The sequence below is a fragment of the Pogona vitticeps genome, chromosome 9 (genome assembly GCF_051106095.1).
Source record: "Pogona vitticeps strain Pit_001003342236 chromosome 9, PviZW2.1, whole genome shotgun sequence".
NCBI lineage: Eukaryota > Metazoa > Chordata > Lepidosauria > Squamata > Agamidae > Pogona > Pogona vitticeps.
The window spans coordinates 22,347,052-22,363,597 of record NC_135791.1 but is presented as its reverse complement, the minus strand read 5'-3'; the positions used below and the strand labels follow the sequence as shown (position 1 = coordinate 22,363,597).

Genomic DNA, 16,546 nt, shown 5'->3' with positions numbered 1-16,546 from the left:
TCTTGATTTTTTCCTTGACAGGGCAATAAGATGCAAACAAAATATTGAAGCTTGAAAGCCACAGCTGTTCTTTATAAATATCACTTTAAATATCACTTAAAGGCTTGCTTCAAGCACAACTAATGGCAAACAAATTTAGATGGTTATAATGTAAAATGACCAAGAAATGTTTACCATGGGACACTAAACAATGAATGTATTGCTCAGTATATTATTCGGCATTGGATACTACTAACATGTTACCACATTTGTCCACCTGTATGCCTTTTCCGCATGCCATTGTGTTAGATGTAGGCAATTCAGAACATTTCAGGGGGCCTCTTGACAAAGGAAGGCAAACTCAGGGGCTGACGCCTACTTTCCATGTCTCCCACAGTCCAAAATGCTTAGGGCATGCAGACTTTGGTCTCGGCATGTTTTATGAATTGGTGTTTTGAGTACTGTGCTTCACAGGTTTGTGTAGCCACATCGGCAGGTGTGAGCAGTTGCTCTCCTTCAAGCCTAAAAAAGGGTTACCATGAGATGTTCTGTAGGCTGGGAACACTAAAGTCTTTGCCAATAGGCTCCTGCCTCCTCCAGGTATTTGTTTAGCAACCCAACCGTCCCTAGCGCTATTCTTCTCTGGGCCCAAAGCATCCACTTGACCAAGTCTCCTGCATCCACAGCAGAAAAAGGAACCCCATGCTCTTTTTTCCGTTCATGCCAATAATTTATTGAACCGGATGTCTGTACACAGCCAAAAAACCTAAGAAAGAAACTAACACACAATGTTGGGAAGGAGAGGAGGGGGCAGTGATGAGGATGGGGGCGGGGTGGGGGGAATTCATCCACAGGCTGCACCCTGGCTCCCCAGGGGGAACCTTCAATCTTCGAGCGATTTGAAGGTGGAGAGGGAAATTGGGTTCAGGGCTATCATTGCAATGTTGCATTAAGAAAAAGGGGGGAAAATAATCTATTTACAGGGAAAATGGGAAACGGAAGCCATTTTGAGAGTGATGGATGGGAAAGGAAAAGATGTATTTACAGGCGGGGGGGGGGGAATGGGCACCATATTAGAACTTGCCTTCTCCAGGCCCCCTTCGAGCGCCTGCACCCTGTCGTCCACAGCATCGGTGCTTGGGGGGGGCAGGTCTCTCTCCCCCTCCCCCCGGAGCTGACACAACTGAACATTAGAGGAGGCATCAGCTGTTCACCCGCCTGATTGGGAAAGAACAGCTCTCTAATACATTGCCCTGGGAGGGAGGATTTCACACGAGAAATCCAGGTGCTATCACAGATGAGGGCCTCAGACAAGCAAGGAATGGTTGGCCATGCCCCCCCCCCTCACAACCCAAGGCAAGGGGGAGAGGAGTTACTTGTTCCCAGTTAAGAGACTGTGGTGGAGGCACAGCCAGCAAATGACAAGAGGGCAGCAGGAGAAGGGGCGTCGAGGGGAGAGGAATGGTTCTAGTTCCCCACCTGAATGTGACCAATTTGAGTTTACTGGGATTTAAAAAAAAAACAAAAAACTGACCCGCTTAAAAATACAGCATCCGTGTTTCAGAGGCAGACAGGTCTGGGATCTGGGGGGGGGGGGGGGAGTGGGCCCAGAGTAGGAAGGGCCCCTAGGAGATTTTGCTGGGAAGCTGTAGGCAAATATGAAACTGAAAATAAAAAAAAATTGTTCCTCCATGGGATGTTAAAAACAAGGTTAACTTAAAAACCCAAGTTGGGGACATACTTGTGAAGTGGGAGCAGAGAAGGGAGGGTGGGATGGGGGTGGGGGTGGCAGCTCTCAAGCCTCTTCCCTGCCCCCTTCCCAGAGGCACCAACCTGAACCGCTTTTGAAAAAGGGAGCCCTTAAGCCACGGGATTTTTTTTTTCTGCCCTCTCCCCATGCCGAGGCATCAAGGGACAACACGGGAGGGAAATGCAAGTGATTTGGGGAGACGGGGAGTTCCCCCTCTCCCCTCCAAGGGGCCATTTCATCTCCAACTGGCCTCCCCCTTGGCCAATGGGAGGCAGGCTCCACATGGTCCCCCCCCCAGACCACAGATGCGTCCCCCCCCCACCATTCACAGTTCGTAAAAGTCCATGTGGGTGGCCTGGGGGGTAGGGGGTAGTGGAGGGGGACCTGCCCCCCGGCCGAGCGGCCCCTCAGGACGTGTTAGTGATGGGTCCGGCGCCGTCTGCTTGTGTCACCTGGCTCCTGTCCGTTCCCATTCTTCCATCACCTACAGAGAGAAAGACAAAAGACTCAGGGGGAAGACCAAACCTTTCTCCACGTTCCCAGAAGGCATCAGAAATTGCCAGGGTCCCGTGTCTTAAAACGCCCCACCATGGACAAGGGCAGGCAAGCCTTTCCTCCTCGTCTTCTCTTGCTTGTCCCTGCTCGAGTCCAAAGAGGCCAGAGAGAAAGCACTCACTGTGCGCAGTCGTGGGGCCAGGCAGGGATCCCATGGAGCTCGCTTGGGACCGAATGTGTGGTGGAATGAGGCTGGAATTCAACGCTGGCTCAATGGAGAGCTCTATAAGGGAAGAGAGACAGGATGACTCGTATGTAGGGCTTGTCAGCAGACGGCAACTCAGGGACATGGGGAAGGGGGTTGTAGTGCATCCAAGGGCCTAGGGTGGGGTGGGGGAGATAATTCAAGCGTGTTTCTCTTTCACCATTTTGGATCAAGGTGCTAAAATTAAAAGGGAGCAATGTTGCAAAAGGCGGATGGAACAAATCATGTCAATTCTTGCAGGTAAAAAGGAACTTCATCTGATGCTGGGATCAGCATCTTCGTTGGGGGGGGGAGATGCATGCAGGTTGAAGCAAAAAATCTGATTAAGGGATGAGGTTTAAGAGCTGGAATCCAGCCATATATAGGGATAGCACCGAAGACCTCTAACAAACCAGCTGTTGAAGCTCAGGGTATCTCAAAACCCTAACTCTTGCACTTTAATTCTAAGCCTTCCAAAAGCTTGGATAAGAACAGACACATATCAGAAGTACCAACACCTCCTCCACTTAAGTGCTGGATCAGCAGAAGGGTAGGTAGGTGTAACTGATGGCGCAGCTGGTCTATATGATGCTTCACACCAGATCTAAGGGATTTACATAAAAGAGGCACTGTGTGGTCAGGTGATCAACCACTGAACTCAGCCCCTTACCAGTTCCGTTTAACTGATAGCCCCTTCTGTGAAATCACACAGGGTTACTCATGCACAGGGTCGGCGAGGGAACGGAGGCAGGCCACATACAATGAAGTGACACAAGCTGAGACAGAAGCCTCTAATTCTAGGTGTGTCACAAGCAGTCTATGGACAGCTAGAGACCTCCCACTAATGCACTACTAAAGACCCTTCTCTGCCACCACTACTATCGGGAAAAGACTTAGGGGAGAAAAGGGCAAATATGGGAACTTCACTCACAGCAGTTGCTGTCAAGACAGACTGAAATTGCACGGGTGACTCGACTCTGATTTTTGACCCTTTTTTTAATGACTATGACTTGACTCACGAAACCCACCTACTCCTCCCTTTGCTGGAGAAAAAAAGCTTGTTTTTAACAAGGACTCAGACTTGGGGCTTGGTACCAAGACTCAGACCCTGGACACAAAGACTTGCCAACATTCCTGGAAAAGGGGGGCAATGGCTGTTTCAGGAACTACCAATAAGAACGTAAGAAGAGCCCTGCTGGATCAGGCCAGGGGCCCATCTAGTCCGGCTCCCTGTATCTCACAGGGGCCCCACCAGATGCCCCTGGGAGCACACAAAACAATGCAAGACCTGTCTCTTGATACCCCCTCCCCTGGATTTTGAGGTCCCTTCATTTGAAGCCTGGAGATGATGCATCCCCGTCATGGCTTTTAACCTGAAATGGACTTTTCCTCCAGGAATCTGTCCTTTTAAAGGCATCTAGGCAAGATGCCATCACCACATCCTGTAGCAAGGAGTTCCACAGACTAACAACATGCTGGGTAAAGAAATATTTTCATTAGTCTTGTTCTACAGTAGGTCTTCTTAGAAACACGCCTACACCCATACCTGTACATTCGTGAAGTATAGGGTGAACAAAGCCGGAAGTGGGACTTTTTGGTTTAGTTTCAGGGCATTGTGTGGTCACGGCAGATTCCAAGATGTTAAAAACTTCCTAGAACTTGCCTAGCCTTCAGGGTGGTCCCAAATGTGGAAGGGCACTAAGAGGCAACCCCCCCCTCAAAAGCAGATGGGTACAGCCAAAAGCATTGAGGCAGCTGTTAAAAAATAAATGGCCATCTCATTTATCAATATTCAACGCCATTAATGTGATTCCTGGCACCCTCAAAGCCAAGGTTAAATGGCGACCCAAGCCCTCCTCTCCCTGCCGGGGCCTGGGGTTCCATCAGATTGGCCGAACCCTTCAAGGGCCAGCGTGGGTGGGTTCTCCTCCCTGCTCGTGGGCCTCTCTCTCTCCCACTCTTCGCCACTTACCCACAGGGCTGAAGTTGAAAAGTGGGGGCAAGTCACGGCCGTTCGGCAGCCGAGTGTTAGGCTCGCGGAGCTCGTCAAAGAAGCTGTTGGCGCAGGCTTCGAGCGGGGAGAGGCGAGTGGCGGGCGTGTACTCCAGCAGCCGGCTGCACAGCGAGATGGCCTCCAGCGGCGTGCGAGGTTTGAACACCTGGTACAAGGAGACACCAGAGACAAGGGTACAGGGGGTCATCCTTGAGCCAAAAAATGCCCTCCTCCCTCCCTCCTGCCCACCCCATCCCCACATTTCCACTTCTTTGAAAAAGGATTGCCTAACGAACCAATCTCTGCGAATCAGCCTATCTGAGATTTACATTCGTCAGTTGCATCTTAGAAACAGTCGAATCCGCTGAATATCTAACAAATGAAGGTCCAAAAGGAAAGTGAGCGGCCAAAGCAAAGACCGCCCCCCTTCTATTCATCTCAGCATCATTTCAATCTCCTGTACCTTTATCCAAGGATGTGCTTTGATCTGGGGGAATTTGAACTCTGTGTAGTTAGGATTCATCTCTCGGATCTGTTCTCGTGTTGGGGTCCCCAGAACCTTTGGGGGGAAGAAGAGGACACAGTTAAAAGGAAGGCTTCCCGCTGCTGCTTTTCCGATTCCGTCCATCTCAGCAGTTTCCACACGTTTTGGTATCACGCTCCCTTGCATTCTTGGATTTATCTAAGAAATCGTCATGCCTCCAGTCCTCACCTCTCCTTTACCACTATCCACCCCTTTTGAATAAAGCCCACAGATGTTTAACATTAGCAGAACTATTTCACCTAATGCAGGAACAATGGCATAATCAACACAACCATCCCTACCAGTGTTAACAAAGCCACTGTCACTTTCTGGGTCCTATTTCATTCTGACCTCACCCCTAAAACTATTTAAACGTGTGGCCGAAGTAACGTCAGAAGACAGCAACTGGAGAAGTGAATTGTAATCCCCCAAAGTATATGCTCCAATATACCGGTTAATCCTAAATGCGCTACAAGACATTATTTTTTAGTTTTTCCGTCGTTACCTTGATGATCTCCACCAGCTGGTCCACCCCACTGTCTCCAGGAAATATGGGCTGCCCTAGCAGCAGTTCTGCCAGCACACAGCCAGCAGACCAGATATCTAGGAAAGAGAGGAAAAGGTTGTTCAGGGGCAGTGGGCTTTCTGGGAAACAGCCCAGGTGTTGAATACAGGAGGCCAGGAGACTGGAGTTCACGTTTTCGTTACAGAAAAGGAAATACCTGCATGTGCCATGCAAAGGGTCCCAGTCTCCACGCCTCACATTGCCAAGTAAGGATGAGTAAGACCTGGGAGACCCATGGCTGATTAGCAGAAGATTCTGGACTCGCAGTGGTGGGTGAACTTTAAGGCCGAGGTGGGCCACTGTGGCCTTCAACTCCCATCGGCCCTACCTAGCCAGTACAACCCGCGGGAGGAGAGGTTGAGGGCCGAAATCCAAAACATCTCATGGGCCACTGCTGCCGAGGCCACGGCCAGAACAACTTAGGTGGAATGAAGCCACATCGCACCATCTTAACAAGTGGCATTTCCAGCAGCTGTCATATCCGATTATGCGCAAAATGTGCTTTCCTCGGCAACCAGGTCCCCCACAAATATTAATGCTGCATGGATGTACAGGGAGCAAAGAGAGACAAGCTGGGGGGGGGGGCGGGAGACAGTCCAGGTTCTCACCTATGTTTGAGGTGTAGTCGGTGGCCCCAAAGATGAGCTCGGGAGCACGATAGTAGCGAGAGCAGATGTAGGAGACGTTGGGTTCTCCCCGCACCAGCTGCTTTGCACTGAAAAGAAAAGGAAGAGGAAAGTAGGGGTGTCTGTGAAATGACAGTCTTTTCTCGTGGGTAGTGTCAGACCAGGACTGGGAAGGGCAGAGTTCAAATCCACCATTAGCCTTGAAGCTCCATGAATGATCAGCAGCCTGTTGCTTCCTCTCTGTTTTTACCCTCACTGCTATGCCAAAAGGACAAAATGGCAGGGAATGGAAAATTCTGGCTGGTTGAGGGGTCCGTTTTGCCCCCTGGAGACCCATCTTGAGCTACAAATCTCCCCCCCCCAACAAAAATGTGATTCTTTTCTTTTGGGGGGGGGATGTTGTTTTGCAATTTTCTTCCCTAAATGAGAAGTGAATAAAAGTTCATTTCCAGTTTTCTGTGTCCAGAAAATCCTCCTGACACATATGTTCAAGCAAGACCCTATATGTGCTTGGTTTTGTAGGGGGAACTGCTGCATTAGGAAGAGTCCCAACGCTTCTGGGCCATTCATTCATTGTTTTGGGAAGACAAGGGAAGTTGCAAAATAGTTGGGGGGGGGCACAGCCAGCCTGCTAGCCATACACTGCTCATCCCTGATATAAAGGATTTTTCTCCCATGCCACCAAAACAAAGTACAGTAGTAAAAATTCCACTGGAAGTCTTTAAAGGCCATCAATAAAAACAGGAGATAAAAGCAGCATGAACCTGAATTCATAAGCCTTTAGGACATGGGAGAGTAAAAAGCTGTTGGCTCCGGATCTCATCATCATCTATCTTACTACAGATGAATACAGGCAAGCAGGTGTGGAGGAGAGACAATTCTATTCACTGAATATGAATTTACTAAATAAAGAGATCGACCCCATTTGAAGCCCAAGAGTTTCAGAATACGAGAGAAAGGAACCAGCCCAAGACACAATGAAAAATACACAGTTGCACCGTCACTCCAGTAATGTATGCAGTTGGACAAGACCAAACCAATGCCAATTATACAATCTAAAGATAAATATATCTTTTACACACACAAAGCTGCATGTTCAACCTTGTTCCACAGGCATGCAGAAAAGATGCTGAATAAAGCATTAAACACACCATCCTAAGCATTACTGCTTGCATTTAAAACAAATGCAACTTAAGTTACTTTAGCCCACAATACTGCAAAATTACAGTCCCGAGTCTACAGCTCATGCCTAGTCAGGTCTCAGTTAACCAAACAAGCTGTAGACCATCTCAGCTCCTTGCCCCTTTCCCTCCAGCTAACAAAAGGAAAATAAATTATGTGAAACAGTAAATTATGCCACGGCACAAGAAGTCAAGCTTGTTTAATTTATGCAGGTCACTCCATCTTGCTTTTCTAGCTGAAAATTTTAGGTTCCACAGGCACAGGGTAGATAAAAATCAAAGATCTTTTAAAAATCAAATGGATTGAAATCACGATTTAAATCGTAGAGTGAAAACATTTCAATTAAAACTGTGATTTAAATCCATTTGATTTAAACCAAATCCACTCTGCACAGGCAGAACCTTTTCACTAATACATGTAGTAATTGTATACAAGGCTGTACACAACTTTAGTGAATCTTTCCTTTGATTACGGGCTTTTAAGGTTTGTAATCTGCCCAGGTCATTAATTCATCAATTAAACTAATCCCTTAAAAAGACAGCTTAGTGAAATGTTTGGAGCACCAGAATTATGGAGCCCCCTTTTTAAATGGCTATGTACTGTACTTTGCCAGGAAGACTCATGAGTAATTGGGGAGCGATCATGATTGGTTTAGGTTTGCTTTTAAAAACACTGTCTTGGTTTTTTAAAAAATAATGGTAGCCTCATTAAAACCATATTGAGAGCTCTAGGAAGGAGAAGGGCGATAAACAAATGCTGAAAGGGACACAGGCAGTGCTGCAGGTTAAACCGCTGAGCAAAAGGTCGGCAGTTCGAATCCGCGCAACGGGGTGAGCGCCCGCCGCTCGTCCCAGCTCCTGCCAACCAAGCAGCTTGAAAGCATGCAAATGAGAGTAGATGAATAGGTACCACTTTGGTGGGAAGGTAACAGTGGTCTGTGTCTCTAGTCATGCCGGCCACGTGTCCACCGAACATGTCTAAAGAAAAACGCCAGCTCTTTGGCTTACAAACTGGGATGAGCACCGGCCCCTAAAGTCGGACACGACTGGGCTTAATTGTCAAGGGGAACCTTTAAACAAATGCTATGAATACACAAAATACATGACAAAGAAAAAGAGCTGAGCCGACTGCACAAGTAGCTGCGCTACAGGCAGCGGCTTCTGTTGCCGCTCTCTCACCTGCCAAAGTCACAAAGCTTCAATACTGCTGTATCGGGGTCCACCAGCAGGTTCTGGGGTTTGATGTCGCGATGACACACGCCTTGAGAATGGATATAAGCCAGACTGCGGAACAGCTGGTACATATACACCTTGGTTGAGGAGGGAAGAGACAGGCATTTAGTTTCGACCAGGAAAAGCCTCTGTGATGCCACATGCCGAAGAACCCCCTCTTGTACAGGGCAACCAACTCATCTATGGGTACCAACGCTGTAGGCCGAAAGATACGTAAGAGGTAGTGCCTCCGCACAGTACATAGACCAAACTATGGAGCCCTGCTATGGTGGGGATGCCAGGATCGCCAGCATGTGGTTTTAAGTTAACCAAAATATAATGACATTGCGGTTGCTACAACAGCCAGAAAGACATTTGGCAGAGTCTGACGGAGGCCACGTCACCCCCAATCACTTGAACAAACCGATGTAGCCAGCTTTCCAAAATACAGGCTGTATTTCAGCTTACTGGTTTGTCACTTTTGGTAGAATCGTGGCAACACAGAATAACGCGCCCTACTTTCTTGACAAGTTCTAAGTCACGCTGCATCACCTTTTCAAATCTAGTGCTCTCCAGACCATTTACACGACGATGCCAAGAATTACCAGTTATTGGCCAGGGTGGATGTGGCTGATGGGAGTTGAGATCCAAAAAGACAAACAAACAAACGGAACACAACAGCTTGGGGAAACTTGCAACACACCAAGAGAGTTTAGCCGTGGTGAGGCCCAGGAGGCACCCCGAACAGCACATTAAAAAAAAAAAGGAAAGGAACTTTTTTCCTACCCTCTTTTCCTACATTGCCTCGATTCTAGCCAAATACAAGCAGGCCAGAGAGCCTAAGGAAGGCGGGTGGTGAAAATAGACTCTGAGAAGGTGAAAGGAGGTAGGCAAGAATATTGAGACGGGGTGAAAGGGGGTCCCAGAGAAAAGTGGCAAAGAGAAGCAAGACAGAAGGGAAGTCCTGGGGGGGAGGGGGAGGAAAACTCACACGCTTAGTGCACAGACTTGATTCAAGCAGTTCAGATATCGTTTAAAAAACTTTTTTTTTTAAAAAAAGTAGTGTTTAAATATGCTACTCTGTGTCTTGTAGTGCATCTATTGAGAGCATTGTTCTTGCAAGTATCCAGGACGTTTGCTTTTTAAGTTTTGCCAGCTGCTTTGAACATCTGCACACAAAACGTTTTATAAAAATCAACAAAATAAACGGTGACATGTACAAATGTTCTTAGTCTTGTCTGATGGACATGATCTTTTCCCGCACACCATGAGCATCACCTCCAACTCCAACGGGCCTGTAAACACCCCCCGCCAGTTAGTTGAAACCAGCAGGCAAGTGGTATCACTAGAATGTTCTGCTAAAGAGCCTTTACCGTCATCCCTCCCAAAGGACAGAATGCGAGCCCAAACAGATCATTGATTTGAACCAATATCACTATTCACATCCTTAGTATCTCCTCCGGAACAGGAGAGTTCAGTAGCAGCCAGCCTCTTTTTAGTAATTCCATAATTCCATTCATTTCAACTTTTACACCCTGCATTTCTAAACTACACATTTCTAGCCCTTTATGGCACCAAATATAGGCTCACATTGATTTAGACCATTATGGCTGAACTTTGAGAAGCTTGAAAGGCGTCTGAATAAGATTTCCAGCAGACCCAGATGGGGCTTCGGTATTCTTATTTAGCTCTCCTCCATACTAACCAAGACAGAATTAAATGATCAGACAACAGCAGGAATGCCCCAATAGAGACACTAGGCTAATGCGATCCATTTGTCTGTTCCCTGTAGCTTGCCAAATTCAGTTAATTCCTAGCAAAAGGTTCGTGTATGTACTTAGCTCATAGGTCACACAGGATGTTAATGACACAATACAGCCATGAGGCAAATAGAAACTAATTGAAGTTCACCGTTGGTAGGGACAGAGTTAAGCTTTCTAGGAACTGGTGGCTTCTCTTGAGGGGTGAACAGGTGGGCAGCAAAAGGGGAGGCTCTTGTTATGACAAAATCAGAAAAGCAGTGAAGACAGCCGCCCCCCAAGCCTAAATATCAAAGCACACAGTAATGGCCACTTTCCTGAACATGAAAAGTTTAAAAAGCAGATTGCTACATACCTTCACATAGATGATAGGGATGGTCTGTTTGGCTTTGGTGAAATGGCGGGCCACACGATAGACCGTCTCGGGCACAAAGTCCAGGACTAAATTAAGATAAACCTCATCCTTCTGTAACAGATTGTGGGAAAAGATGGGAGTAAGTTGGAACCTCGGGAAAGCGGCAATTTGGTGACAGTGGACAACATAGTCTACGATGCCACTGCCTGTACATACCACTGTCCCCTGTTAAAATCTCAAAACATTTGTTCCAAAACCAAAGTGAAATATCTAAACCTCGCAGAGGGAGAGAAGCAAAACGCAAAAGTGGAGTAGCAAATAATGAGCGCTGTATTTCTCAAAAGAGAAAAGCGCTTGTTGGTCTGTTCGGAAGACACAGCTACAATCCTCGTTGGAGAGGGGCCAGCTGTTTCTTCCTCGGTAGTAAGTGCCAGGTATTCGGCATCCCACAATCACAACTTTCAAGCTGAGGTCCAGCAATGAAAACTGCACCGTGTAGACCACGTCGGATGAGCCGTTCCTCAAATTAGGCTCTGGGAAAAAATACCAAAGACCTGGAATCAAGAAGGTCACTGAAGAGATGCCTCGGTACATCATTAATTATTATCACCTTTAATTTTCAGTCCCTAGCCTGGCTTGAGGAAGCAGCACAGTCACCCACAGAACAGCCGTCTCACAAATCTCGTATTTTAAGCAGATAGATGAAGACTCCTGAAAACCAGGTGGATTTAAATGGATGAAATAAGAACAAAATGGCCAACAATACTATTGTCGCCTTCAGTGGGCGAATCATACAAGGTCCATTCACTGAAGCCGTTTAAACATACTGGGTTTTTTTTCTGTCCACTTGCACCTCTCTGAGAAAAAGAAGAGGCAGTGTCGCTCAAGGGTGAAGACTACCACCAAGGTCACTGATGTTCAAATCCCCAGCTGGCCATGAAACTCATACAGGACTGTCTTAGCAGAGTTCTTATCTCTCAGCCTACAAGGCTGCGGTGAGAATACAATGGAGGTGGCCAGAAATATGTCAACTAGCCTGAAAGCAGTTCTGGATGCCTCCTAGAGGAAAAAAAATGGGATACAAATAAGAAACAGCTGGACATCTCATCCTCTATAATGAGGACTGTATCCTTGCACTCTACCTTAATCCACATCCCTACTATGTATTCGGTCACAAATGCAGACTGGACTACCCAAAGTGTGTGTGTGTGTGTGTGTGTGTGTGTGTGTATAGTAGAGGGAGAGTAACCTTGATCGTAAAAACAATGGTGGTTAAAGGATTAAGCCAGATTGTTTTAAGTATGCGCCCTTAAAAATGTGTTTTGGAGAAGATGGATACGCTTTCTCCTCCATGCTCTACACCACTGGATTTCCTGAAATCCAGAGCAAAACAACCTTCTTCTTCTCCTTCCCTCACCTTTTCCCCATTTGAGTAGAAGAAATACCGCAGGCGAACAATATTGCAATGATCCAGCTTCCTCATGATCTGCAGCTCACGGTTCTGTAGTTAAAAAATAAGAAAGACTAAAGGTGAGCCACAGAGACTTTGTGTCAAAAAAATAATAATAATAAAAACCCCGAGAGAAGAAGAGGCACTCTTCCTTCCAACTCACCTTGAAACGTTTATCTTGCAGCACCTTCTTGATAGCCACCAGCTCCCCAGAGTCCACAAGTCGGGCCTGGTAGACGACCCCAAATGACCCATTGCCGATGACCTTGATATCAGAGTATGAGACTTCTTGGGGGCGATCCGGGCCTTGGCCAGGTGTGGCCACCACCGTGGTCACTTTGCCGCTGTCTCCTGTTGGGGGGGGGGGAAGAAGAGAAATATTATAGAAACAGGGTTCTGAACTTCCAATGAAATGCCAAGTTACTTCCAAGGAGTCTGAAGCACTCCTTGACCTCCTCTTTGCAAACATATCTGGGCCCTTCCTAGTTATCAAAACACTATGAACACTAAATGCCCCCGGATATGAATTGAACAGAGTTACCTTTGTCTGACCCGAGCTACTCTAGCCCATTGGCCTCCAAATTCACACTCTATACTCAACAACTGAAACGAGTAAGCAAACATCTCCTGGCATAACTTTCTGTGAAATCCTCACCTCATATTAACCCGCACTACTGCAAAAACTTTTTCGTAACACGGAGCATCAATTGTAGTCCTCCATATCAAATACAACAACCCCCCATCTCCCTGACATAACCAAGAAGGAGAGAGAGAGAGAGAGAGAGGGACAGCTATAGGAAGAAGAACTAAGTGACCAAACACACTGAGGCTAGGAGAGTCTTGTTCCCCATTCTCCAGAGCTTGGAAAAATAACTTTTCACCTCAAGGTGACTAACATACTAAATACCAACCTAGGTTTTGCCATTCCATGCTCCCTTTTGTCGTTCCACACTAGAAATTGTACCCCTTTTCAGTTTCCAGTCACGCCTCAGCCTTCACGCACCCCCAACACCTGATTCCCACCACCACCTTCCAACTCCACACCTGTCCTGCCTTTACCTGAGCGAAAGTGGCCACGCCCATCCGACAGTTACTAGGCAACCAATCCCTACTCCGGTTCTCTCTACCTTTTCATCAAGCATCTCTCTCTCTCTCTCTCTCTCATACTCCTGCCATTTTTCATGGGGAAAGCACCAGGTCATTTCTAGACACTCCAATCCTCTCAACACCTACCTGGCACTAAATAAAAGTGAAGCCATCCTAGCACCAGCAGCAGCGCTCCCAGGCAAGCCTCGCTCTCTAACCCCCTCCTGGAAAGGAATACCTCTCTGGCTTACCCTCCCTGACGTCCCCCCCCCCTTCCATGAGTTCATCCTGATGTCACTGGTATAAATCCGGACCCCTCGGCTGACCTCGAATAGCTCCCGCCACCGGTCCCCTGGCCTGGCCTTGCCCTGGGGTCTTGCCAACAGAGATCCCTGCCCCTTGCCTCTTCTGCCCCTGGGCCCTGGCATCCGATCCTATGACCCTTATCTATCTATCTATCTATCTATCTATCTATCTATCTATCTATCTATCTATCTATCTATCTATCTATCTATCTATCTCTCTATCTATCATATGTTTTATTTATACCCCGCCTATCTGGACGACCAGACCACTCTTGCCCATTTCTCTTTCTGGCAACCTGCTTGGGGTGCCTTCCCTCCTTCCTTCCTCCGGCCCTGGATCCACTTGCCCTCCTTGAAAAACCTTAAAAGGCCAGAAACCCAGGATGGCCCGTCATCCCAAAGGCCTCCTGCCCCAGGGCTTCCCCCACCCACCCCCATTGAGCCTTCAGAGGCCTTAAATGACCCCCCCTCCTTTTACTCCGCCTAAGCCAGGCGGGGGGGGGGGTTGATCGGGGGGAAGAGGGACCCTACTAGCCCTACAAGTCTTCCTTGGGGTTGCCCACCCCCCCAGGTGTCTGCCCCCTCCCCCTTTGCCCCCTCCCCCGATTTTCTGCCCTTTAACCCTTCCCCGCCCCCTTCCAGCTCCTTTCCCCTCTGCCCTTCCAACCCCCCCCCCACCACCATGCTCTTTCCCCTTCCAAGGGACCCCCCCGGGACCCCCCCAACTCCCCTCCTCCCTGATTTCTTTTGTGCCCCCCCTCCTTCCTCCTCCTCTTCCCCCCCCACCAATTCGTGCCCCCGCCCCCCCACAACAGTCCCACCCCCGCGCGGACTTACGGCCCAGCTTGATCCCGGAGAAGGATCCGACCGCCGTGCTGGTCCCGCCTCCTCCGCCGCCGCCTCCTCCTCCTCCCCCCGGCCCAGGCCCTGCAGCTCCCCCGGGTTTCCCCGCGGGCGCTGCCCCCGAGGTCGGGCCGGGGCCGGTGGGGACCGTGGCGGGAGCCCCGCCGGACGGGTCTGCGAAGGAACTCGTTCGGGGCCGGGAGGAGCCGGCGCTGCCGCTGCTCATGGTGAGGCCGGGACCGGGGAAAGGGAACCGGGGAGGGGGGGCCGCGCTGGCTGCCTGGCTCCGTCTCAGACGGCTCGGTTAGCCGGCCCAGCCCGGCCCTGCCGCAAGAGCCGACGGGAAATGCAGTCCCCGCCGCTCTCCGCCTGGTTAGCAGGGACGGGCCTTAGGACTCCATTTCCCAGAAGCGGCAGCCAAGGGACAGGCCCTTCGGACTCCTGCCGAAGGGCATGGTGGGTCCTGAAGTCCTCTAACGCCGCAGTGTTCCGGTGTGGGTTCGGTCCGAGGACTTTACGTCCCAGAGTGCCATGCGCAGGGACACGCTCTGCGGCAAGGAGGTGTGGGAAATGGAGTCAAGGGCCGCTCAACCGCTTGCCTTGAAGGGGTGGGAAAAGACTGCGTCTCCCAGCATCCTCCGCAGGAGGCTCGCTAAACCTATCGCAGAATGGGGCTACTACATAGGCTCTCGTAGGCAGAGCGGGCGGGGAGGGGGAATCGGAAAAGGGCAAAGAGCGGGGGAATGCTTTAGGCCGCCTGAGAACCAAGAACGGATTTGGGCCCTTATGGACTCTGATAAATAAACGGTTCCAGAGGTGAGGCCTAGGAAACTGTGACGCGGTGCATGATGGGAGTTAAGGGTCCGCTTTCCTTTCATGGCCCGGGCAGACCTCGTGACTTGGGAAGGTTTGGACTACAAGGAGGCGACTACCCCTCCCATCATGCATCGCGAGAAGAAAGGCCGAGGCCGGGGGGTGGGGGTGGCGCGCGGCGGAATTGAGGCCCCTGGCCCCTCAGAGGACTTGCAGACCCTTGAGTTTACTCCCACTGGGCAAGATGGGCGCCGTTGCCCAGGGAAACGAACGGCCTGCCTGCAGAAAGGATGGCTTGGTGGAGCCCTCAGAAACAGGAGGAGTCGTCCCGGCATGCACTGCGGTGTTTCGGGGGGGGGAAGGTTGGAATTACAATTCCTATGGTGCACAGCCCTGTTCCTGGAGGAGAGAGTGCATGGGATATGTAGTGTGCTCCTTTGGAGGAAGGGTATTTTCAGTCCTTGGTGAAATCAGTTTTTAAGCACCGGGCTTGGCAAGCTGAGCCGCAGGCTCTGCACTATTTATTTATTTTATTTTATTTATTGTATTTATACCCCATCTATTTAGTCATTTCGACCAGTAAGGCTTTAGCCAACCTAGTTTAAGGTGGCCACGGTTTTTTGACAGATATTAATACTTACAATTTTTTTTTGGTGTGTGTGTGTGTGTGTGTGTGTGTGAAAAATCCTGCCTGAAACCCTGGTTTAGATGGACTAGTGAATTGACACCATATGCTTCGAGGGATGTGGGAGATCTCTACTTGATAGGCATAACATCTGCAAGGATTTCTGCCCCTTAGTTCCTTGTCCAAATGGAGACTCCAGCCAAGAAATGAGAAGAAGACAAAGACTTTAAAGGAAGCAATGAAGGAATTCGGAAAAAAAATCATCAAGTGTAAGGATGTTTCACTGGAAACAAAGGCCAAGCTCATCCATACTGTCATATTTCTAATCACCCTATATGGGTGTGAAAGCTGGACAGTAAAGAAAAATGACAGGGAAAAATGATTTCTTTGAAACATGGTGCTGGAGGAGAGCTTTGCGGATACCCTGGACTGCTAGAAAGACAAGTGGGTCCTAGATCAAACGAAGCCTGAACAATCGCCGGAGGCAACAATGTTGAAACTGAGGCTGTCCTACTTAATGGCACATCATGAGAAGTCGGGACTCTTTGGAAAAGATAATCATGCTGGGAAAGGTGGAAGGCAGCAGGAAAAGAGGAAGACCACATATGGGATAGATCCACTCCTTAAAGGAAACCACAGGTTTCAATTTGCAGGGGCAGGTGATGACAGGACATTTGGAAGATAGCTCCTTCATGAGGTCACGTCAGTCGGGAATGGACTTGACAGCACATAACAAGTTGC

The 16,546-nt window shown here is 48.9% G+C and overlaps 1 protein-coding gene across 2 annotated transcripts; it reads right to left on the bottom strand.

The window, feature by feature from the left end:
• Positions 1-1,495: 1,495 nt before the first annotated feature.
• Positions 1,496-14,698, bottom strand: GSK3A (glycogen synthase kinase 3 alpha). 2 transcript variants are annotated; one of them, XM_072980317.2, is made up of 11 exons: positions 14,362-14,698; positions 12,297-12,484; positions 12,101-12,184; positions 10,684-10,794; positions 8,536-8,666; positions 6,158-6,264; positions 5,490-5,587; positions 4,925-5,020; positions 4,441-4,627; positions 2,406-2,507; positions 1,496-2,213 (listed from the first exon to the last, which is right to left on the bottom strand). In XM_072980317.2, the coding sequence occupies exons 1-11, from the start codon at positions 14,591-14,593 to the stop codon at positions 2,137-2,139; spliced, it is 1,413 nt and encodes a 470-aa protein (XP_072836418.1). In that variant the 5' UTR covers positions 14,594-14,698; the 3' UTR covers positions 1,496-2,136. The 2 variants fall into 2 exon arrangements, with proteins under 2 accessions (XP_072836418.1, XP_020663598.1); XM_020807939.3 differs by lacking the exon at positions 14,362-14,698 and adding an exon at positions 13,045-13,193.
• Positions 14,699-16,546: the final 1,848 nt, after the last annotated feature.

Excerpts from the sequence above, each read along its gene's own strand:
- GSK3A (XM_072980317.2), bottom strand. The coding sequence starts at position 14,593 with ATGAGCAGCGGCAGCGCCGGCTCCTCCCGGCCCCGAACGAGTTCCTTC. Across the intron at positions 4,628-4,924 it reads AAGCACATCCTTGGATAAAG|GTGTTCAAACCTCGCACGCC; the intron begins GTACAGGAGATT and ends TCCTTGTACCAG. Across the intron at positions 2,508-4,440 it reads TTTCAACTTCAGCCCTGTGG|AGCTCTCCATTGAGCCAGCG; the intron begins GTAAGTGGCGAA and ends CTTCCCTTATAG.